Raw genomic sequence first — 25,763 nt, forward strand, 5'->3', positions numbered from 1 at the left:
GTTTTACAAGTTAACTTCTAATTGTATTCTTAGTTATAAATTCATTGTATGAAAAAAAAAAAACCAAGAGTTGAGAACCCTTCTAATTTCCTTGAATACATTTTATACTAAATCCCATCTTTTCCATTACTTATTTTTAACTCAACAGTCTTATTATAATATCTACACTATGGCTAAGGCTTAAACAATATAAAATAAATTCTACTGTTTTATAGCTAGAAGGTGTCCATGAATGTTCATTGAAAGAACAAGTTGCTCTCCTCCCTTATGCAATTTTATTAATGTAGTGGTAGTCTTTTCTAAGTTATCTATTTAGGGATGGAGTGTTACTGACAAAACTGGGTTCATTTAATTATGCAAGGCAAATGTGTTATTTCATCTTTACGCATGTATGAAAAAATAGAATTGAGAACGACAAGAATCAAAGAGCAAAATTCAGTGTAGTAGGAATAGCATTAAGAACAACTTGAATAAAATTGCCATCTGTGACAAGTAAAGTCTTAAGGCTTTCACATCTCATTCATATGGGAATAAATTCCCTTATATTCCCTCTCCTTCTAACCCCCACATCCTATCACTGAAGACCCTTTGGAGCATAGAAAGAAATAAAGTAAATGTCAACTAGCAAAGGAAGAGTAAAGGTAGGGAAAGACTATAGAGAGCAATACAGTTTCCAGTGGTACAATGGAAAGAGAAAAGGGAAGGAATGGAGGTTCCAGATAGAAGCAGGAAGACAGAAAGGCAGGCCAAGGAAGTAATAGGCAACTAGTCACACCTTACGGGAGGACCATTCTTGTGATATGTTCATATGTAAAGGATTTTGGTAATTCAAGTTCTGTTTACATTCTGAGATTTTAAAACCCAAGTGAATTGTAATAAGAGTAATTTAACTGAATTCAGACTCTCTTAAGCCACTGTCTTTTCTTCTTGTTTTTCCCTATTTATATTTATCATATTTCAAATCAACTAATGCTTCTTAAGAACCTAATATGTGCAAAGCACTGAACTAGATCCTGAGATTACAAAGATGAAAACAACTACTTCTGCTCTCAAAGGTCTTATCTTTTACTTGCACACAGATAAAGGAGGGAGTGATTTGGGGAAAAAAGTGTTCCAAAGTGCTTTAGAAATATATGAAGTAGACAATACATTCACATGAGTTTGGGGCAGATAAAGCTACACAGAAGCGGCACCTGAATTGAACCATGAATAAAGGTAAAGATCCTATATAACAGAAATGAGGAGGAAGTATATTACAAATATGTGGAAGGACCTACAGGAATGAACAGGAGTAGGAGAAATATGATAAGCTTGGGGAAAGTCTGTTAATCTAGGTTGCCTAGACTTTAAAATATGTGAAGGGAAAAATTCAAAATAAGGCTGAGGAATTTGGATTTTATCTTAGAGCAAAATGGAGCCACTGACAGTTTTAGAATGTGAGCTGAACTTGTATCTTAAAAGAATATTTATGACAACAGACAACTGAGAAAGTAGGAAGCACATTAGAAGGCAAAATAGGCAAGAGAGGTGATGGGATAAGAGTTAAGCTTTGAAATGAGAAAGAGTGTGGGCTCAAGTCAAAGGATATTCAAAACTGCCCAGAATCATTAGTTATCCTCAAGGTTAAAAAGAAAGACAATACATTTTCCAGTTGTTGGTAATCGGTGAAATAGGTATGTGTTGGAGAGTGATTTCCCCTTGATCTAGAGCTGGCCAGAATTTCAGAGATCATCTAGTATAGTTCCCAGAGCCATTTAAGAAGAGAGGAAACTGCAGCCCAGAAAAACTAAGACACTTTAAGCTCCAGTCTTGAGACTACCATTTTAGCATCAAATATTGTGGTTCCATTGAACCATATTGTTTGTCTCTCATTTGGAGCATGAAGCTGCTATAAAATGAAGAAGGATCCTCTTGATTAGAATAAGTAATATTATGAAGGAAAGGAAACATTTGTTAAGCATCTAGTATGTACTGGGCACAGTGCCAACTACATTTCAGGCTTAACCCTGAGCCTGGTACATAATAGGTGCTTAATGAATATTTTAATTAATTAATGGATGATGACTCATTTACAAGAGAATAACTATTTGATAGAACAATAAAAATGAAAGTGTAGAAGTTGAGAATACAGGAATCAATGGAGATATCTGAAGACTTAATGAAGTATGGATCCTAGATGTTTGGGGTTATCTCCTGAGGCACTGAAAGAGTGACTATGGTCAGTATGTGAGTGATTAATGAGGATCTAAACCAGTGTTGTGGCTGTATGACTGTAGAGAAAAGGCCACACGTTAGCAATGTTGTGGTGCTAAAAATCACATCCTTGCATACAAAAAGAGGAAAGATCATGAAAAATCAAAGAGTGTCAAACAAGCCACTAAAAGATGCAAAAACCACGTGAACATCCTCTGACTCAGCAGATGATTTGTGAAAGAAATTAAAGTAATGAGGTTGAAGAAACAAGACTACTCATGCAGCCCCTTATTGTAAACAACTTTGTAAGAAAATACATTTAAAACTTCAAAGAAATGTAAAGTTAACATATGGTTCCCAGTCATAGAAAAAGAAAAGATAATACATATAAACAATGACATGGGAGGAATAACAATTATTTTAAATATACACAATGAATATGCCAGAGTAGCTAAAAAAAAGTCAATAAAAAGTTCAGAGAAAAAGATGATTTAAAAAAAGGGTTAAAGGCTTTCAAGAATGAAATTTTGGTGAAATAAATTTGAATAATACCAGTGAAGAAGAAAAACCAGAGATATATTAGAATTTAATGTGGCTTCCCAAAAGTTCTCCAATGAACTCACATTTAATTTTAAAAGGACATTCAGGTTGTTGGAAGCAGGATAAAACACAAACAAACAAGAAAAATGCAGAATGGAAAAGATTTGTGTGAACAGAATTATTAAAGGTAAAGATCAGAATAAGATGAAAAATGTGAAAAATGTTCAGGACAGCACAAACATCTTCTTTGATTATATTGGGGACAAAGTCAAGATCTAAAAATAGCTCAAAAAACCCAAGAACAATGGCTAAATTTAACTAGACAAAAATTAAAAGGAATAAATATCAAATTCTTGGTTTGTATTTAAAAATTAACTAGGGGCAGCTAGTTGGCGCAATGGACAGAGTCCTAGCCCTGAAGTCAGGAGGACCTGAGTTCAAATATGACTTCAGGCACCTAACACTTCTTAGCTATGTGACCCTAGGCAAGTCACTTAACCCTACTTGCCTCAAAAAAATTTTAACTAAGATATTTGGCTAGTCAATAGTATTTATGAACATGACCCAGGAATTTTGGGAAATTTCAAGTTCAATGAGTAACAGTAAAATGTAGCTATTCAGTTACTCAGCAGTCATTTAGTCACTGTTCTACTCTGCTGGAGGAGCTGGGTTTGGGGTGAAACTAAAGCAATCTTAAATAGCATTAATGGAAACCCTATACATAAAACAATGGGGGCAATAGTCCCATTATACTTTAAAGTTAGACCATATCTGAAGAATTATGTTCAATTCTGTCTCATGTTTTAAGAGGAACTTTGAATAACTGAGGCATAACTAGGTATCCAGGATGACAAGAACATTTAATTAATAAAAACCTATTAAAGGAATAGGTCATTTTAGCCTGAAAAAGTGAAAATATAAAGGGAATATAAAATTATTTTCAAATATTTGGAGGGCTACCACAAGAAAAAAGAATTAGACATTTTCTGCCACTGGTAAAAACAGAGTTACTCATTGTGAGAGTATGATTGTATTATGTATTATTTTTATCCCATAAACTCTGGAATCACTTTGTTTTCTATTATCTACCTAAATATTATAAGGAATCAGGAACCCATAAATGTTGTTTATATATAGGAGGGCATTTGACTCTGAACACTGTTTACAAGATTTGCTTAAGGAGGGTCTGATGCTCTTGGCAAGATTGCCTTGCAGCACGTGGTGGGGCATCAAATATATTAAATGTTTGGCAGTATTTCATCCACCCAGCCACAGCACCATATGCTTTTCACCCCTTTTCATGTCAGTAATAAGCAATTTAGGAAGCAGGACCTTACCAAAGCCATCCTCACTGAATGGGTATCAAAGAGCTTTCCCTTAAAGGCAGGTCTGACCATGTCAGCTCCATATTACATCCAGGATCAAATATAAACATCTGTGCTGGGTATTTAAAATTCTTCATAACCTGATCCCTTCTTTATCTATCTAGGTTTCTGAGTAATTATAGCTTTCTATGTATCCTGTATTCCAGCCATACCAGTCCATTTGCTGTTTCTCACACGTGATACACTATATATCACTTCCATGCCTTTACACTAGCTGGTGTCCTTGTGTTCTTGCCCCTCACCTTTGCTTATGAGAATTCCTGACTTCCTTCAAGACCTAACTCAGGTACCACCTTAAAAGGCAGGAAATCTTTCCTACCAGGCACTACTAGTGCCTTCCAGTGAAAGATCATTTTGCATCTACTTTGCATATATATTTACTTATATATGTATTTATTCATGTATATAAACATACATACACACATACATATATATGTATATACAATATTTTCCTCCACTAAAATGTTAAGTCTTGTATACATAGATAATTTTCTATTTTCTTATATTCCCAGAATTTAGCAGAGGACATGATATATAGTGTTGTAAAAGATATATATATATATATATATATATATATATATATAGTGTTTTATATATAACACATATATAGTATATAATATATATAGCATAATAAAAATGTTGTTGATTGATTGAATGAATTCTATATCCACAAATATCATTCCATCTACCTGGAGGCAACTAAGTAAGCATTCTTTTTTCCCTGCAACTCAAGACTCTTCTTGTAAACAGGGATAAGAAGGAAGGGGAGTAGTATTATTTACATGAGAAGAGGTCTTCTCTGAGACAATTCACTTTCTTGGTTTGTTACTCAATAAAGTCGCTATAAAATGTTGGTCTATATGCAGTTCTCCCCTGCTTCCTTCATTTGTACTACTATGCAGAGTGACAAAATTATTAGTATGAGCATGACTTATTGGTTCAATTCAGCAAATGTATATTAAATATTATGTGCATAGCATTGTCAAGATACAAAGACAGAAATAGAACAATTCCTGCCATGGAGATGCTTCAGAAACTGTAAGTAATAGGACAATGTCTATAAAACAAGCCACCAAATGGCCATTTTGGTTACTATGCCTCTACTAAAGTTCTCTGCCATCAGTGGTTCTCAAACTTTTGTTTTCAGTATCTTTATCCTGTTAAAAATTATTGAGGATCTCTCCAAAGTGTTTTTGTTTATCTGGATTATATTTATAGACATTTACCATATTTGAAATAAAAACTATTTTTGAATTTATAGACTCTCTAAAAGGGTTTCAGAGATCTCTAGGATTCTCTAGAGCATACTTTGAGAACCACTGCGTCTTAATAGGCTGAAGAGATTGGTCTAACATCCATGATAGGTAGTAACATGGAGGTATTTCTCCCTGGGATTTCTTAAAGCCTGCCTAAAAAAGAAAACTGGTTTTCAGAAGATGTATAAGAAACTAGGTAAGATAGAGCTGAATTTGAAGACTGTCACATAAAGAAACCTGAAATAAACATTTTGTCATAATTAAAACCAATAGGGAATAAAAATCCAATTTTTCTGCTATGCTTCTTACATCAGTCAAAACAAGAATTTCATTCTTCCCATGCAAATACAATTATATGGTTTTCTCATTCTATTAAATCCAATTGAAATCTATGGCATAATTTATTTTAATAATTTATTTTTATAATTGTGATGTGAAAACAGCTTTGTGAAAATAAACATCACAACAAAAAATAAAGGTTAGGGGTTGTTAGCTGTAATGGTTTAATCATCAAACATTCACCACGAGCTTCTGACCAAAAGCTTCTTTCAAAATAAAATGCCAAGACTTAATATATTTCCTCTGCACTAGCAAATCTAATATAACTTATCCTTATGTAACTATGATTTTGTCCTTGATTCTCACTAGACTGCTAAGATGATGTCAAAGCTGGATATGATGGCCTGTCCACAGAGGATACCTACTTTCATTGTCCTAACTTCTTATTTTTTCTTCTTTATTTTTTTTAATTTTTTAATTTTAATTTAAATTTAATAAATTTTTAATTTATGGAATAAAACAATCATTTCCATAAAAGTATAATAAAAATGATTGCACATAAAACTGCAGATCTATTATGTACAACTTGCTATTTTTTTAAAATTCCCTTTTATTTTCTTCCCTTCCTCTTTCTCCTGTCCCATAGAGATGACTACCTTTATTAAATAATTCCTTATGTAGAGAAACAAAGTGGCAATTCAGCACAACAGAGAAATGTTGACCTTGAAGTCAAGGGATCCTTCCTCTGTCAACTCTGTTACATCGGGCAATTCAAATACACTCTATGAGTCTCAATTTCTGACTATATAATTAGGAGGTTTAACTTGTTGAACTCTAAGGTTTCTCTGAGATCTAGGAAGCAGAATCATGGAATTATTTTATTGCAGTTGGAAAAAAAATTAAAGAATCAAGATTTTGAATTTAGAAGTGACCTGAAAAATTATCTCCAAGATAGAATGTGTTAGCTTTTTAATGCTTTGATGGTTATATTTCAATATAATTGAATTCCACTTATAATGTAGGTATTTTGTTTTATGTCTTTAAAATATGATTCTGAGGAGGGTTCACCAGAATGACAAAGAAGTCTATGACACAAAAAGGTTAAGAACTTCTGATTTAATTCAAGTTCCATAAGTACTACTAAGGAAACTGAGACCAATCTAGTATAATACCCATGCAAAGCATAATTTTTTTCCTACATAATTTCAGGCAAGTATAAGGCTATTGCAGACCACTTCCACATGTGTTTCAGATTTCTGCTTTTCATGAAAGACAATGATGGTCTTTTAATATTTCACACAATTTGGTGTCTCATATTCTAAATCCTCAGAGGCAAGTATAGGTGAGAAAACTGAGATAAGAGGTTAGATCAATTGTCAAGAGTTACCCTAGAAACCAATAACAGAGATGGAACCCTAAACAGGCTTTATAATTTGTCAAACCAGTATTTTTCCCTTTGCTATCTAGTCAATGCTGCCACATTCTGAAATTGTATATTCTTTCACTTATCTGCATTTATACTCCTATCCCAATTAAGCCCATAGATTAAGCAGCTCAGGGGCATCATGGTAGAATGAGGAGAGTCCTTGCCTGGGTGTCTGGATATATGTGGGTCATAGTTCCTACACCAATTTGTAGGGAGCATATTTCTCTCCTCTAAAACAGAGAAGTTAGACAAAATGACATCTAAATTTGTTTTAGTATTTAGTAATAGTCTGTAATTCTAACTCATCTCCCCAGTTCCTACATTATATAGGATACTTTGAATTAGCTTTAGCAATTCCTGCCATATTGAAATAAAGAAAATTAATTTTCTCCTGTTCATGGCAAAATTACTTTGTGGCCAACAATCAATTTTTAACAAGTAGGTAGTATTTATCTCATGTGGGGAACTGAACAGTATGTGATAAAAAAATTTACTCTGTAACTTAGGAATAATTTGGACGCCGAAGGTTTCATCATAGTGATCTAAATACTCAAATAAGCACATTGGATTATCCTTAAACAAGACTAATGCTCAAAAAAAAAAAAAAGACAAAATTAAGTCAGACCATCAGCTACAAGGCATGGAATTGCAGTCATAAGGCAGGAAAATCATCTTCTTTGTTCCTCTCAGTCCACCCTTTGTGCATGATTCCATAGGTTTTATACTTGGTATAATGATGGTTATTATTGAGGTTGCATTGAAGCGAGGGCATTAAATACAAAATTCTTCACAATTCCCATATATAGATGACACTCTTCTAGTTAGATGCCAAGAGTCATAGCCCAGCTGTCATAAAATTTGAAGGTAATCTATACTTAGATGATATCTATCTGTCTTCTATTCATCCATAAAAGATTAAGGTGATACCTTAGGCTAGGTGATTTAAAGATCTAGCTAACAATATATTTGTACTGAAGTTTACATATAAATTCATGCTTTATATCAAGGCTTTTAGATTTGTAATTTTTGTTGAATATTCAAATAACATTCATAGCTAAGAATAACAGTCTCAGTTTCTACTTGCCTTTGAAAGAAATTTTTTTATTCCCAAACATTCATCACTGTAGTCTCTTTTCCTTATATTAAGATGAGTTTATTAAATTGTTCTTCACTTAATATTAAAACAAAACAAAACAAAATTCAACAACAGTAAAACTAGGTCAGGTCACCTGCTCAGAAGAATGATGTTTGTATAAGGAATTTGAAAGAAGTTAACAGAAGAATGAATACTTTTTTGGGGGGACAGTAGAGAGAATGGGTCATGTCATCTCAAATGGTTTGGATCAAGCATTTCATTACTGCTTTAATTCATCCACGCAATATAAGATCTGCCTTGGCCTTCCCTTCAAAATCCCCCAAATATTCAATCTTTGAGACTGAATTTTCAATATAAACAATGTTCTTCTGTATGCAGTATAATGTTATTTTCCCAGAAGTAAGTAAAGAAAAACTGAACAGCCAAGAAATCTAAGAAATTGGTTCATAATTTTCTTGACTTGATTCTTTACCCTTGGGAAAAAGCTCAGGTTGTGAAGATTTATTAACAAAACAGTATTTGGATCCAGTGATGCCCCAAAATTAGGGAGTTCTGCATTAAATATCATCCAAATATCAAATTACTCACTCATACTCAGAGTTCACTGGAGGATATTTTAAGCAGGCAAATGTTTTTACATTTCTAATTGCCAGAGATATAAAACATTAAACCCTAACAAACAGGAACCAAGAACTAGTTGTTCCTTTCTTTATGCCCTCCTATAACATAGTAATTGCTTGAACAAAAATATTTCCATTGTCTCATTTGAAGGACAACACTCATAAAAATCTCTTACCAACTAGGAAAAAGTCATACTTCTACAAAAGATGTTTTGGACTTTTGTAATCATTACAGATATATGATAACTGGTTATTATATCTGAACTATTGCACTGATTTTATTCATTTATTTGCTCACTTATTTTGCTCTATAACTTTAGTCTTAAAATAAAATTAAATGGAATTGGGCACTGCTGTTACATCCCTGCTCCTGGTTTTGCTTTGTAGAGCCAAGCAAAATAACTCTATCTTCTACAGGAAAACTTGAAATACTGAAAGAATATTCCTCTTATCATTTCTTCTATAGGCTAAACATTCTTAGTCCCTGAACTGATCCTCAGAGAGCATAATCTTGTAATCCTTCACCATCTTTGATCATCCTCCTTGGAATATTTTTGTTTATCCCTAGAAGGTGGAACTCAATACAAAAATAAAAATTTAGATTAGGTCTGCTCAAGGCATATGACTCCATTCTTACTTCCATCTTTTTAGCCTTCTCTCCCCTAGTTTTTATAAGCTTCAAAATATGAGAAACAGATAAGCTTTTAATGTTACTTATTTCATCCTAGTAAACAGATACAAAAATACTTCAGTCCAATTTTTAAAAATCCAACTACAAGTTCTTATTATTTTTCCCACTATTACTAAATATTAATATTAGTAAATGATACATGCGTAGAAATGAACCTCAGTAGCTGGGAAAACAATATGAGTCATTATTTTCATTTTTATTAACATTTTATTTCAATGCAAGCCATATCTTATGTCTGGTCTAATTTCTTTTGGATTCAAGCTAAGTTTTACTGGTACCAAAACTTGCAAAATATATTCAATGATTTAATCCTAAATATATATGTGTGTGTGTGTGTGTGTGTGTGTGTGTGTGTGTGTGTGTGTATAATATGTAATTTTAGTTGATTCTTTATGGTTAACCATATCATGGCATACATAATACTAATTTTTCAGATATTGTTTTTTACCAAAGTTATTAAGTATGTGATAGCACTATTTAATCCATCCTCATGTTTCTCTAAATAATAACTAATTTAACAACAACAACAAATTAGTAACAAAGTGAATGCCTACCAGCTGGGGAACAATTAAGCCAACTGTAATACTTGTTATATAATGAAATACTGTGCTATAAGAAATAGCTAATATGAGGAATTCAAGAAAATATGAGTTATGAACTGGCAGAGATCAAAGAAAGCAGTATCAGAAGAACTACACAGGCAAAGCTGGTCATAATATAAACAACAGTACTAAAAATCAACTGAATTCAGAAACTATAGTGAACAATCTTGACCCAGTAGACAAATGATGAAACATTCTTCTTTCTCTAGAAAAGTTGGGAAGGGGCAAAACTAATTAATGTTGTAGATTAGCTGGTTTGTTCAACTGTTTTTCTTTGCTATACGGGAGAATTTTTAATGGGAAGGAAAACTTTTTTTTAAGGCATCAGTAAAACTTTCCTATACACACACACACACACACACACACACACACACACACACACACACATACACACACACACACACGTCAAAAGATTTGCAAATTGGCATTTTGTGCAACTAACCTTCTCTCTAAACATCTAGGCACACAGTTCTTTTCCTATTTTGCTCTTAAAATAGCCCTGAGACTTTTCAAAAATTGATGTAAAATACAAGTCATTGCAAGAAAATATGTCTCTGTCCTTTTCTAGGAGGTTCAACTCAACTTTCCTGTTTATTGTCATTCTATAGAACTCTTCTAATCTTGCCACTATAATCTAAATTTTTGTGTGCTTTTACAAGGATTGGTTAATCTGTTTTCTCGGTGAAACAAAGAACTACATAATATATTCATAAGATCACAGATTTAGTAGTAGAAAAAAATCTTGGAGGTCATCTACTCTGATCTCCTAATTTTACAGATAAGAAAACTGAGGTTCAGATATGTGGTAACATTTTCCCGATGGATCAGAGATAGCATATTTTAAAACTTGAATTTAATGTCAGGTCCTTTGAATTCCAAACTAGCATTCTTTTGACTTTAACATGAACTTCTCATTGTACAGTATCTTCAGAAAATCTTTATAAAACATTTTAGTGGGTTTCAAACACTATTAAGATCATTGAAAATATGGCCTGTTTTTTGGGAAGACATAGATTTCACAATTGAAACAGTCAAGGTTATCTTTAAACAGAGGGGAAAGGCTCAGGTTATTTTCTAAAAGTTTGCTACATCCTAGCCATCATTTAGTTTCACAATTTAACATGCTTTGGGATGTCGATGCCCATCCAATGGCATTGAATGTCTCTCATATTCCCAACATGAATCAAGGACTTTGAAATAATTGTCCTCTTTACCTTACAAAACAAATCAACAAGTCCCCATTTAATTACCACCAAAGAAAGAGAAGAACCTTGAGTAAGTTGATTCTTTGTAGAAGGTTACAGACAGAGAAAAAAAACAAAATACTGTAAAACCAATACTTAGAGGAATCCTACGACAATGCCAAGAAACAGAATGTACTCATAATGACTAATACATGCAAAGACTAGAAATAAATTCTAACAGATTAAACAGGTTTTACAGCAACTGAAAGGTATATTCAATCATTCCAAAACTAAGCAAGCTTAAGAGTATGGCAGTCTTCCCTATTAATAAGAGTATAAGCTGGATAAGCAGTTTGAATAATCTATAAATTATTTCCAATATTAGTAAGTAGACTTTTTTCCAATGTGTTTTTAATTAAACCAATTTCCAATGTGTTTTTAATTAAACCAACCCTTTAAATGAATCAATTTATTCTAAGGACTTCAGATTCTTCTGTAGTTCTTTGTAAAAGTGAAAACTTTTGTAGAGAAATGTTAAAATGCTTTTCCTCTTTATCATTTAATAAAGATTTTCTGGGTCAAGGGGCCTAAGACAGCTGTTCTAAAATAATGGAATCTATGCAATATGAAAAGGGAACAAAATTTATTACCATAAGCATTTGTGCTTCAAACACATGTATGGAATCATATGCAAATATTTTAGCATGGGGATCTGCTGCAACAAGATAAACGTCATGTGTGACAGTATCACGTGTGAAAATAGTTTAAAATAAATAGCAGAGTTTCAGAACAAAATGGATGTACTAAGCTGAACTACTTTCCTAGATCACTGAATGTTCTATCATTTGTATAAACCTATTTTAAATGTATGGTCTTTTTTTTTTTTACATTTCCACATCAAAGCAGGCAAATCTTGACTCTTCTGAGTTAAAAATCCTAGACAAGCTACAATGTCAGAAGTATTCATTTTAGAAGACAGGTCCATAATCGGCTTTTATCTAAAAATAGTGCCACAGCAGGTATCTACATTAACAACCCTATAACCATCAAAATTTCAAGAGATCTGAGGGATGGAAACTAATATTTGTTTATTTGTTTTCTGTATCTTAAAGTAAATGAGTTATATTTGCAGTCTCAGAGCTTTTAAAATAGTTCAGTTGTTACAATCCATATTTAAAAAATAATCTTCATTATACCCTAGATACTGATAAAAATAATACTATGATCAACTTTTGTTGTTTGATCTTTACTTTTAAAATACATAGACATCAAATCAAAGGAAAGAAAATCTACCTCTCTGCTTAATAACTCTAAGATAATGAATTGTCCTTCTTTATCATTCCACTGACCAGAAAGCAGCTAGTTATGGTATAGCTTTATCACTATGATCTAATCATTATGTTGTTGACATTCTAAGCTTTTTTTTTTTTTTTAATGCAGCTTGGCTATAGCCCGGTTTGATCTGGAAAAATCTACGTAGCACCTCCCCCCAAATTCTGCACAAATAAAATAATTTTATATTCCCTTTTCACCCCACCCCTATGCCCAGCAAGAGCTAGAGTATAAACTACATTTATATAAATGAACACTGTTAAAATTCTCTGTCACCTATTATAAAATATTCCTCTTGCAAAAGCCTATGGCCAGTCTGATAATAATATTAGTTAATGTATTCTAATTGATTCAAGACTGAGTAAAGAAAAACACAGACTCTATGTTATAATAATATCAGTATAAACCATGAGGTCATACCTGATGACTTAGAGACTGGCATGGCTCACTGGTTCCAGGCTGCATGACCTTTCTATTTCCAGAAACCCCCAAAGATTGCATTTCCTGTCTTACAAAAGAACATCACAACCATCTCTATTTGTCAGCATCTTCAGAGCTAGTGAAGAAAGCTTCAAACAGCAGGTCTGTCCATCAGGATCTGTTTAAGCCATTATCAAATAAATAAATCCTAAATACAGTAGATCATTTCCCCTTGTACGATGACAAGCATCCAGTATTCAGGAGGGCTGACACAGTTGTATTGCTGATGCTGCTAATGCTGTCTGAAAACAGTAAGCTTACTGCTTAAAGCAATTCTGCATCATCCAAACAGAGAGCAAGCCACATCCTTCAGGTTTTTTTTTTTTTCCCACTCGTGTTACTATAAAGATTTTGCCTGCCAAAAGGGGGTGGGGGGCAGAATTTGGTTTTCTTTTAACTCCTTTAAATAAGAACTAAAGTACATGATTATGCATTTAAAGTTTACATTTCTAAGACAAAGGTTGAAAATATCATTTCTAGATTGAAATGTTTTTCCCCCTTGCATGAGCAAACTTCATTTTGGTGACCTAAAAAGCAGCACTGTACTCTGACTTAAAGGAAACTTACCTTTAAAAAAAATCCCTCTCAATCACCATCATCACAAATCCAAAGCAGCAAAAAATTCAAACAGAAGTCCATATCTGCCTAGATATAAATATTTCCCCCAGCATAGCACAGCACAGTGCTTCATACACTGTGACTAATTTTACTGAACAGAAGTATAAAGACACTTTAGCACACATTTTTCCTATCAATGTCTTAAAAATTAGAAATGAAGGAATATGTATATGTATATATGTATATATTATATATATAACTACATACATACATATTGTGTATATATACACACACAATATGTATATATATATAATTATATACATACATATATGTGTTTATAGATATATTCATTAATTTTCAGGAGATAATTTTAAATTTATATGTCTTAAGACAAGTAGTTAGAATGTTAACAGAAGGAATTTATGCATTTGGTCAGAAATAGATTTAAGTATAATTAAAGGTTCTTTCAATTTTGAGATTCTAAGATAAGTTGTTTGAATATTAAAGAGGTTAAAGCATAAAAAAAAAATAACATGCCACTGCTGAATGCCAAAGCTGTATCATTTAAACAAAAGAATAAGTTAACAAATTCTTCTTACTTTTATTGACTAATAACAGCTTCCATTTATATGACTTTTATCCCTATTTTACAGATGACAAATCAGAAGTTATAGCCACACAGATTTGAGCAAGGTTTAAATTCAAGTTAAGGACTCTGCCTGCTATTCCACAAGACCTTTCATATTTCATTATCTCATGAATTAGGTAACTGTTCTCTGGATTATTGTGCCAACCATCTAACTGGTCTCCTTGTTTTCAGTTTTGCTATTGTCTAGGCCATTCTGAATATAGTTATCAAAATTATATTCCTATGGATCATGACTGCAATCCCCCTTTACTAAAAATTTTTAGTGGTTCCCAATAACTTATAGGTTCAAATACAGATTCCCTTAGCCTAATATTATTGACTCTACAGTCTAGTTCTACTCATCTTTCCCAGTCATTTCCTATTATCTCTTTTCTTGTAATCTTATGTTCCAGACAAACTTAGCATTCTCTGAACCTGACAAGCCATTTCCTAAATATATGAATTCACCTAATATCCTTAATTCCTGGAAAGCAAACCTTTTCCTTTGTCTTTCTAAAACCTTGTTTTCCTTTAGGCTTCAGTTCACTTGGCTTCAAGAATGAGTAGATAAATTATACTCACTTATTATAATTGTCCATTTAACCTAAAATATTTTCTATTCTTATGCATATAAAATATTTCAGCTATTATTAAATCTCAATTAATATATCCTCAGGCTCAGCTCTTCCTTAATGTCTTTTTTTCCCTTTTGAAATGCTTCTAGAACTCTGTCTGATATCTCTATGGTCTTCTTTATTCTCTATCCTTTATAGTACTTATCTATACATGTCATATCTTCAAGTAAAATCCTTGCAAATACAGATTTTTTTACTTTTGTCTTTGCATCCCCAAAGCCTGATGCACAGTATTTTATATACAGTAGGTACTTAATGTTTGTTGAATTGAATGGGATCAAAATATTGATGAATGTGATTTCTCTACATTTGCTATCATGCAGATGAAACTACCATTCTTCAAAGTCCAGCTTAAGTCCCCCGGAGACTACCTAGTTCACTCTTGTCCCAGTATTCTTAAGTTGGGGTCTAGAAATTTTTTTAATTTAATAAGTGTATTTCAATATAATTGGTTTCCTTTATAATCCTAGGTATCTTATTTTGTGCATTTAGAAACATTATTCTATAAAAGGGGTCTGTAGACTTTTCCACACTATTAAAGCAGGTTCAATATGTCAAAAAGATGAAGTGTTCAGACTCCAGATAGTATTAATCTGTCTTTCAACTCCTTTAGCATTTGTTGCTATGTCATTCAATAATCAATCTCTTGCTATGCTGTATGGCTTTTTCATGGTTTCCTGTGTATATACCATATCTCCCCACTATAATGCAGCTTTCTTTTTTTTTTAATAATGCAGCTTTTTGGAAAGAAGCATAGTAGATGATAGTTTATGTTTTTTTTTATGCTCCCTTGATAAGTATTATAGCACTATGTATAAAAAGATACTCAATTAATATTTGTTGAACCAATGAGTGAATAAAAAGTAAGTAAAGAAATCAAGTAATCCTTTTTGATGACCTAAAATGTTCATTTTAACTGGATATTTTGAAGCAGCATATAGACATAATCTTTACTTTTTATTAACCAGTACCACTAGTAAGTAACAAGATAAAGACCAAGGAAAAATCTCTCACCAAAATATCGTAACTCTTGTTTCTTTTTTAAAAGAAATCATTCTCAGGTAAAGCTTATGAGCATGCAATTATTTTAGTGAATGAGAGAGAAGAGAAATTATGACAGATTATAAGGAAAAAATAGATGCTGTATGAATCAGAAATAAAATAAATTCAAAACTCTGAGACAATGTTACTGTCAGAAGCACAAAGCTATTTTTTTTTACAATAGGAAAAAAAAGCTCAGAAAGGCAGCAAGGCATGATGAATAATGAGGCAGCTTTAAAGCCAATAAAATTTGGGTTAAAGTCCCATTATTGACATATACTCTTTAAGAAGGGGCAAGTTACTTAACCATTCTGTGGCCATAGGCAACTCTCTAAGGCTATAAATTATAAGTAGATTGTTAAATCTGCTTTAGTTGGCAAAATTTCCTTACCTGAAAGTTCCCTATGTCAATGAAACCACATATATAGATACATTCCTACAGAAAACCTAAAGGTCACCAAAATAATATTTTTAAATTGCCAAATACAAAATACAAAGTTTTTTAGGTTCCTCTAGTTGCTTAATTAGTTGAACAAAATTGTTTGCTTATAAAATGAATATTGACCAATAGAAGCTTCATAATAATTTATCAGAGAGTTTTCAGAAATTAGAATTTATTAGAAAGACACAGTAATTTATTACAAATTATGAGTCTTGAATGACCCTAAGTTTCATGGGATAGGAAGTAGATCTGTGGAGTAGTAGTAGGAGTACCAAATCAGTGCCTTCCTTATACTTTATTATAGATTAGAGAGGCATGAAGATATTAAGTGACTTGTCCAGCTAGCATGTGTCAGAGGCAAGACTCAAATTCAGATCTTCCCAGCTTCAAGACCAGTTCTCTATCCACTACAATAAACTGCATCTTGCTCATAAAAATTAGTCTATTTGAAAAGTATATGATGGGACTGCCTATCATTTATGGGAGGGAATAGAGGGAAGGAGGGGAAAAGTTGGAACAGAAATGTTTGCAAGGGTCAATGTTGAAAAATTACCCATGCACATGTTTTGTCAATAAAAAGCTATAATAATAACAATAAAAAAAGAAGAAAAGTATCACATGGTGGCAGTAGGAAGGACATTGGAGGTGAAGTCAAACAATGGGTTTAGATCTTATCTCAGAGCTTACTGATGATATGGCATTGAAAAAGTCACTCTGAGTCTGTTTCCACATTTGCAGAGAGATTATAATACTTTTAGTACCCAGCCCCACAAGATTTTTGTAAGAAATAAAGGAGACTTTATATGCACATATGTATAGCCATAGATACATAAACAAGTTATTAATGAGATGTTCTGTTTGTAAAACCCTTTGCAAATTTTAAAGCTTTACATAAATCTTAGATATTATTATTATTATTATTGACGAGGTTTAGATCTGGGGAACCCAAATGAAATTAGAGTTTCTGGTGGCCAGGGAGTTAAATAAGATCTAGTGGCGGGGCAAGGATAGGGAGTTCTGGGGATTCCCTTCTGGTGGTGCAGAGATCCTCGGTAAAGGAATTTACAGACTCAAAAACTTAGATTGATAAAAGAGGTTTATTATGGGGATTGGAAATATGGTTAAAGTCTAGTTAGGGAAATAGATGAGAGTAAAGAGAGGATAGCACTGGAAACAGTATTCTAGTGGGCAGAGGCCCTTGGCGTGCCAAGCATAGAATAGCATGGCATGTTTGGAACTTCTGCAAAGAGAGAGTTTTAGTTTGGCTCTTTTATAGTAGGGGGCTTTGGCTACAAGCTGAAGGGAGTTCATGGGTGGAGTCCCAACTTGGGTTTCAGCTAGGGCTAGAATTTCAGGACTGAGCTGATCCCAACCAGATAACAAAGATGAAACTGCTTGTGCTTTGGGGTAGAGTCCCCTCATTGAGGCAGAGTTGAAGGAGATTTTTTCCTTTAAGGATTTTCAGAGTTTTGGGGTCCCCCTTCATTATTATTCTTTTTAGATGCACCTAGGTAGTACAGTGGATAGAGCACTGGGCGTGGAATCATGAAGATTTGAATTTAAATCCAGTTTCAGATCCTTATTAGTTCAGTTATGTTGAGCATTGTTATGTTGAACAAGTTACCAAATTTCTATTTGATTCAATTTTCTCAACTATAAAATGTGGATAATAAAAACACCTACCTCTCATGGTTGCTGTGAGAATAAAACAAGATATTTGTAAAGTACTTAGCATTTGTTATTAAGTTCAGTTGCGTCTTACTCTTTATGATCCCATTTGGTACTTTCTTAGCAAAGATACTGGAGTGGTTTGCCAATTCCTTCTCCAGCTCATTTTAACAGATGAGAAATAGATGTAAAGAGAATTAAGTGACTTAACTGGAATCACACAGTTAGAAGTCTCTGAGGCCTGATTTGAACTCAGAAAGATGAGTCTTCTTCATTTTATTCATTATGACAACTAGCTGTCCTGGCACATTATATACCATTTTTATAATTGTTAATATTACTACCATCATCATCATCATCATCATCATCGTATTTATATAAATGTTCATGTCCAGGTTCTTAATGTTATGATAAACATTAAAGAAGAAATGACTCACAACTATTGTTATGTCATGTCCATCTTAACTCTAACGTAAGAAAATTTTCTTCCAAAATTTTAAAATAATATGCTAGCAAATATAAGCTCATTCCTTCATTTTCTTTTGTCCTGAACCCCTTTAGCATCTGGTGAAATCCATAAAATCCCTTTTCTAGAATAGTTTTTTTAATGAAAAAATAAAACATATAGGTTTATAAAGGAAACTAATTACACTGAAATATAGTTATCTATCTATCTTTTTTTTTTTTCTTTTATTGTCAAGGCATTCAGGGTTGTTACTTGCTCAGGGTCACAGCTAATATGCATCAAATGCCTGAGGTCACATTTTAGCTCAGGTCCTGACTCCATCACTGATTTTCTATCTACTTCACTACCTAGCTGCTTCTCAAAATACTTTTAGAAAAGCAAGTTTATAGACTCCAGGTTCAGAAGCTGTGTATAGGCCAGTATATAACTATATTTTCATTGCAGCTAGGTCCCAATTAGTGAGAATAATGAATTCCATTAATTGGTCACATGTATTTGAATTCACATAATTTGAAGTTAAAATTATGTAGAATATGGTAATTAGTTGTTCCAGCCCAAATAGAAATGTGAATTAGAATAATGTGGGTCACATTATTTTAATTCTGCTAATTGGGTTCCAGTAATAGATAAAGTTATGTCTACCTAGACAATCCTAAGCCTTTCAGTAAATGTTTAAGTAATTTGGATTTGAATATGCCTTCCCAGCTTTCTGCCTCTTTTTACAAGGCACACTACTCCTCATGTTTGTGTGGGATTTATTATTATTATTATTTGCTCTGTATTATACTTAGTGACTTGCTTCCTGGTCTCAGTCAATTTCTCTATGGAGTAAATGGGAACAAAAGAAAGTTTCAAGTAATTCTGTCAGAAAAGAAAAACAACTTAGGTGTTTCTCAACATTCTCACTCTAACCATCCTCTTATACTACTTAATGATGCAATAGTAATGATAATGGTTATGATTTTAGACTTTAGACAAATGTATAGTATTATTCACAGCATTCAGCTTCCTTTTTTCCCCTTTCTCTTATTTTCTCATCACAGATCATCCTGGGAGAAAGCACCAAAATCATCTAGACAATGGACAACATATAATAAATTGCCAAAAGACTGCAAAAAAAAATCAGAGAATAAATTTTTTAAGAAGGAGGTAAATAATTAAAGGTTCTGATAAAGGCCTCATTTCCAAAATATATAGAGAACTGACTCAAATTTATAAAAAATCAAGCCATTCTCCAATTGATAAATGGTCAAAGGATATGAACAGACAATTTTCAGATGATGAAATTGAAACTATTACCACTCACATGAAAGAGTGTTCCAAATCACTATTGATCAGAGAAATGCAAATTAAGACAACTCTGAGATATCACTACACACCTGTCAGATTGGCTAAGATGACAGGAAAAAATAATGATGAATGTTGGAGGGGATGCGGGAAAACGGGGACACTGATGCATTGTTGGTGGAGTTGTGAACGAATCCAACCATTCTGGAGAGCAATCTGGAATTATGCCCAAAAAGTTATCAAACTGTGCATACCCTTTGATCCAGCAGTGTTTCTATTGGGCTTATACCCCAAAGAGATACTAAAAAAAGGAAAGGGACCTGTATTGCCAAAATGTTTGTAGCAGCCCTGTTTGTAGTGGCTAGAAACTGGAAAATGAATGGATGCCCATCAATTGGAGAATGGCTGGGTAAATTGTGGTATATGAATGTTATGGAATATTATTGTTCTGTAAGAAATGACCAACAGGATGAATACAGAGAGGCTTGGAAAGACCTACATGGACTGATGCTAAGTGAGATGAGCAGAACCAGGAGATCATTATACACTTCGACAACGATATTGTATGAGGATGTATTCTGATGGAAGTGGATTTCTATGACAAAGAGACCTAACTGAGTTTCAATGGATAAATGATGGACAGAAACAGCTACATCCAAAGAAGGAACACTGGGAAACGAATGTGAACTATTTGCATTTTTGATTTTCTTCCCGAGTTATTTTTACCTTCTGAATCCAATTCTCCCTATGCAACAGGAGAACTGTTTGGTTCTGCAAATATGTATTATATCTAGGATATACTGCAACATATTTAACATATATAGGACTGCTTGCCATCTTGGGGGGGGTGGAGGGAGGGAGGGGAAAAAACAAAACATAAGCGAGTGCAAGGGATAATGTTGTAAAAAATTACCCTGGCATGGATTCTGTCAATACAAAGTTATTATTAAATAAAATAAAATTTAAAAAAAAAAGAAGGAGGTAAAGAGGGAGTTTGAGGAAAATACATTAGAGGTACAAAGAGATGAAGAATTTTGTTCAATTATTAGAAGGTAGTATGGTAAAGTGACAGGAGCTGGATTTAGAAAGTAATTAAGAGGTCCTAGATTCAAATCCCAATTTTGCCATTCCTTTTGTGATCCTGGACATCATTTGAGCTCCCTAGACATCTTTTTCTTCCCCTATAAAAGGAAGGTGCTGCTGCACTTTATGACTGCTAAAGTTCCTTCTTACTTTAAAGCTATTACCCAAATACATCATATCTTAAAAATCATTATTTTTTATTTTTATATGATGAACAGCTAGGGGATACAGTGGATAGAATATTGGGGCTGGAATTAAGACCCATCTTCCTGGACTCAGACCCTTACTAGCCATGTTATTCTGGGAAAGTCACTTGACCCTGTTGGCCTCCATTTCCTCATCTGTAAAAAGAACTGGAGAAGGAAATGGCACATCACTTCATTATCTTTGCCAAGAAAACACAAGAAAAAAGACATGTAAGTTAACATTTGTAAAGGCACTACTTAAGAGGTTTTAGGTTTAATTCTTAACAAGGTTAAAACAAAAACACTGTCCAAGTTCTTGGAAATTATTATAGTATAAATCATTGCAAAAAACATTGCTTAAATTTTTAGTTTTAAGTATATCCTATCATTGCTTCTTAAGCATTCCTTTTAGTCTAGATGCCCAGAGCCAGAAAAAAAAAACAATAAAAGAAAAACATAAATCCTAAAATGCCCTTTAGTTCCAACAGTGTCTTATTACATCACCTCACTGGGACATGGAAGTGATTCTGGATTTTCTAAGTGTATGGCTGCCTTATGCAAATCCTAATAGGGCCTACAAATCTGGAAAAACTTCCCCTAAAGGCCTAGTGATAACCTTGAAAATGAACTTAGCTAATTATATGGAGCTCCATTGCCAACAGCTTGGTCACAAGACAATGAATTCTTTGGCTATGGCAACCTTTTAAAGAAAGAAAAGTACAAATGGCTCTCAGTCTTGTATAGCTTCTTTCTGCTTTTGCAATGGCAGGGAAATAGCTGATAATGCTAAGTATTCCCTAGTTTTTAGACCATTAACATTAATCTTAATAGCATCCTAAAACATTTTTCCAATATGATTACAAAGTTAATATATCACTTAAGAAACCAAATTTTAGCTAATTTTGTGGTTAAAGAGGGTAGCATTGTATAAGATCATCATCCTGATGTAGCAGATGGAGAGCCAGCTTCTGAGTGAAAAAGCCCTGAGTTGAAGTTTCATTCTAGACACACATTTCATATCTTCATGGTGTGACCCTGGATAAGTCATATAATTTTTCATTGTCTGAGACATTTTTAAGACTCTTGAAAATAACTATGGCTCTGCACACGTAGAGTATTCCTCATATCATATCATATCATATATCCAATAAAAAAAAAAGCAAACCAAGAAACAAATATCAAAGTGAGGTTCACAGTAAAATCACAGTTCTAAATCCAAAGAAAGCAGAGGAGAGGAAAAGAAAGAAAAACAGTTGAGGAGAGGAGAAATAAGTAAGGGGAATAAGAAAAGTTTTCTATGGAAGGTAGCATTTATGTTTGGTACTGAAGAATACTAAGATTTTAAAAGGAAAAGGTGAGAAGAGAGTATAATCTAGATATGAGAAACAGCTAGTCCAAGACATGGAGATAGAAGATAGAATGTTAAGTTTGGCCAACAGCAAGTGTTTTGTCTGTGCAAACAAGATATTTCTGTCTATAAGAGTTTGTATTTTATCTTGAAGAGAATAGGGAGCCACTGGATTATGTTGAGGGGAAAAGGGGAATAAATGTACAGATTTATGCTTTCAAGGGAAAATGGGTTTAAAAGATAGAAAGAACTGGAGAGAAAGAAAGAAAGACAAAGACAGAAAGACAGACACAGACAAATAGAAGAGACAGAAACAGAGACAGAGACCATGGCCCCCTGCTAAAGATTTCATTCTGTTTTTAGTTCCACACAATTCAGCATTTAGGAACATGTAAAATGTGCTCTAAGCAGCAAGGAAGAATCAAAATTTAAGTCTGACACAATCTCAGTCCTCAACAATCTTTTGTCTTGTTCCTGCTCTACCTTTCCTGTTTTGTCTGAAATTAGGACAGTTGAATGATATAGCAACAATCTTGACTTATTCAGAAAGAAATTAAATTCCTAAAAATGTTTCACAATACTTCTTTTGTTCTTCAGAATTGGCAAGACCACCCTCATTAAAGATGGCCCTCATCAAAATGTGGAGTACAAGTCAGTCAGCTAACATTTTGTTAAGCACCAACCATCTTCCAGGCAAGCGATACACAGAAAGACAAAAAAAAAAAAATCAGTTTTGACAATAATGAATTTGTTAACACTATTTTAACATTTGTTTAACAGCTTGAAATGTATCAAATAATCCTAAATTATATGTTACATTTTAATATCTTGATCTACAAAGGCAATGTGAGAGATTATCAAAAGCTTTGGAGAAATCAAAAGACATCATATCTATTTTATCTTACATGTGAGCAACTAAACCCTTTTAAAAAGAAAATGAAGTTTGGTGTGACTAGCTCAAAGTAAATCCACATTAATCAATGTCATTTTTCTTTAATGTTCACAAACCTTAATAATGCCTTCTATATTTTTGCTTGGAAATCAATGTCAAGATTATCATAATAAATTTCAAAGAACCTAGTGGAAGAATTATCAAGTTTTCCAAGCATTATATATGAAATAATGGAAGGTTTATCAACAGTAACTCTGTTTTTTTCCTTCAATTATAATTCATAAATTATACTGAAAGTATCACTCACTCAAATATAAACATAAACACAAATAAGGACCTAAAGAATATGCTAGTTTGAAATTTAAAGGGTTACTGGCAAAAGAAAATAAAACATAAGCACATATTTGAGTAATATTTAAATGCAGTTTTAATAATACTATGATTGTATCTGTGAGAAGAGACTTGAAAAGATATTTATTTTCATTTTAATTCTTACACAAGTGAGAATTATACACTGGTCTGCAAAATATAAACAAATATAAAATTGAATGAAATTCACAAAAAGCAAAACCCCAAAGAAAAATTTAAAATTTAGTCTTGTATCTTTCAAATATTTGTTGTGCATCTACTATGTGCCTAATACTGTGTTAAGACAAGTGCACAAAGTTTAAGATTTATAGTAATTATTCTTAAAGAGTCCCCCAAAGCAAATAGAAAATGATGACAATGATAAGACAAAGTCACTATGTGGAAAGAAATTTCAAATGATTTACTAAAGTCTCATTAAAATGCATTGTGAGATTTTCTGAAAATTTAATAAGTGCATTTTGCTAATTGCATTAAGAACTAATGGTTAAGGTGAAAACAAAGTTTATATCATTTTCCTAGATAATAACATTCTTGGGCAGGGAGTTACCAAGTTCTGCAAGGAAGGTCATGCAAAGAATATGTAGAGTAGAATGAAAAAGAAAAGAAAATGAAATAAAAAAAGAAATACAAATATAACAGATGCCAAGGTTGCGGAACAAATTTGTTATTTCACTTCAGGGGATTACACATTTGATCAAGAAGGCAGAAAACCAAATGTAGTAGAGTCAAGTTATTTATTTTATATCAGTTCAGACCATAAAAGTATAAGACACTGAGCTGCAAGGATTATTTGATAAACTATATTTAATATATTAAACAGCTAACACAGCATTGTTATATGGACAAATTTACTAAATCTACACTTGCCAGAATCTACAAAAAGGACACAGCAACATAAAATAGGCAGAATGAAGAAGAAGGTGGAATAATGGGTACTTTCTGGTTGGTTGGATAGCTTCATTTACAAAGGCCCCTTATTGCTCTAAATAATTTCTCTTTGCTATTGTCTTTTGTCAATGCATAAACCTAAATGTCCAGCAATTAATTTGCCTTAAAAAGTCAAAAGTATAGTCTCAGTTGAGAATCACACAACCTAATATGGGAGCTGTGGCTCCAGAGAGACAAATTCTTTAGAAACTCAGTTAAGACCGCAACAGGAAAATTTAAAATGCTGAAGTAAATTTTGGGAGTTTTGAGGTCCTTTCAGTAGATAGGACTCTGATATCATCATAGGAATGATAAAGAAATTTCATAACAAAGAGGAGAAAATAAAGTTCATTTTCAAGAAACAGGAAAGATTCTCCATTCAAGCAATGGAAAAATGGGAATCTGCTTCTTGGGATGAAAATGAAATCATCTGTGAAACATAAAGAAATAAAGACATAGAAGATCACCAATATAGCTCCCTCTATTCCCTATGATCTGATCTGTTTGTTAGCAATGTGAAAAACAAGACAAATGAAGTTAAGAACAAAGCTAACCTCAGCAGCAAAAAAAGAATGTTGAATGAAATTAAAACTAACAGGAACCATAGTTGTACTAAACATTTGTGTGGATAAACACCAATCAATGAACACTCTAGCAGAGACACTTACTTATTAAGGGAGGGGAAAAGGATAAGAGTTTCTTCCTGGCTTCCATTAACCTTAAGATATTTAATTTTCACACATTTAGAAGTTATAACATTTATGCAACCTCCATTTAATAGAGCTTCAGACACTTTACATTCACTACTTTTAGAATGGTAAAATAAGAGGCCAACACTGCAAAGAACACAAATGTTCCCACTTTAGTGACATCTTTATATGAAACTTTGCTTTGCATACTTACACAATGAAAAGCTAAATAGCTCTTTGGAATTTTACCCCAACAGTATAACTTTGATTATAAGGAACAGGATAATAAAACAAAATTATTCAATTCAGAAATTCTTCTTTATAGCTTTTACATTAAATAATGGCTAATTGCTAACATTTATATAGTGTTTTTTATATATGAGATGCAATGCTAAGCACTTTACAGTTATGACCTTATTTGAGCCTTAGACTCAACTCTCAGAGATTGGTGCTATTATTAT

The 25,763-nt window shown here is 32.9% G+C and overlaps 1 protein-coding gene across 6 annotated transcripts in view; it reads right to left on the reverse strand.

Annotated features, from left to right (window-relative positions):
- The window catches only part of SLC4A10 (solute carrier family 4 member 10), a 366,372-nt gene that overhangs the window by 251,992 nt on the left and 88,617 nt on the right, over positions 1-25,763 (reverse strand). For 4 of the 6 annotated variants that reach the window (XM_051986272.1, XM_051986271.1, XM_051986266.1 and 1 more), the window contains exon 1: positions 13,025-13,320. The exons of 1 other annotated variant lie outside the window; for it this stretch is intronic. In XM_051986272.1, the coding sequence (XP_051842232.1) occupies positions 13,025-13,105 (81 nt within the window). In that variant the 5' untranslated portion in view covers positions 13,106-13,320. Of the gene's footprint in view, positions 1-13,024; positions 13,321-25,763 lie in introns of those variants that run through there. One more of the 6 variants, XM_051986268.1, reaches the window with a different exon arrangement.

Source organism: Antechinus flavipes, chromosome 3 (assembly GCF_016432865.1).
Source record: "Antechinus flavipes isolate AdamAnt ecotype Samford, QLD, Australia chromosome 3, AdamAnt_v2, whole genome shotgun sequence".
In the NCBI taxonomy this organism is placed as follows: Eukaryota; Metazoa; Chordata; class Mammalia; order Dasyuromorphia; family Dasyuridae; genus Antechinus; species Antechinus flavipes.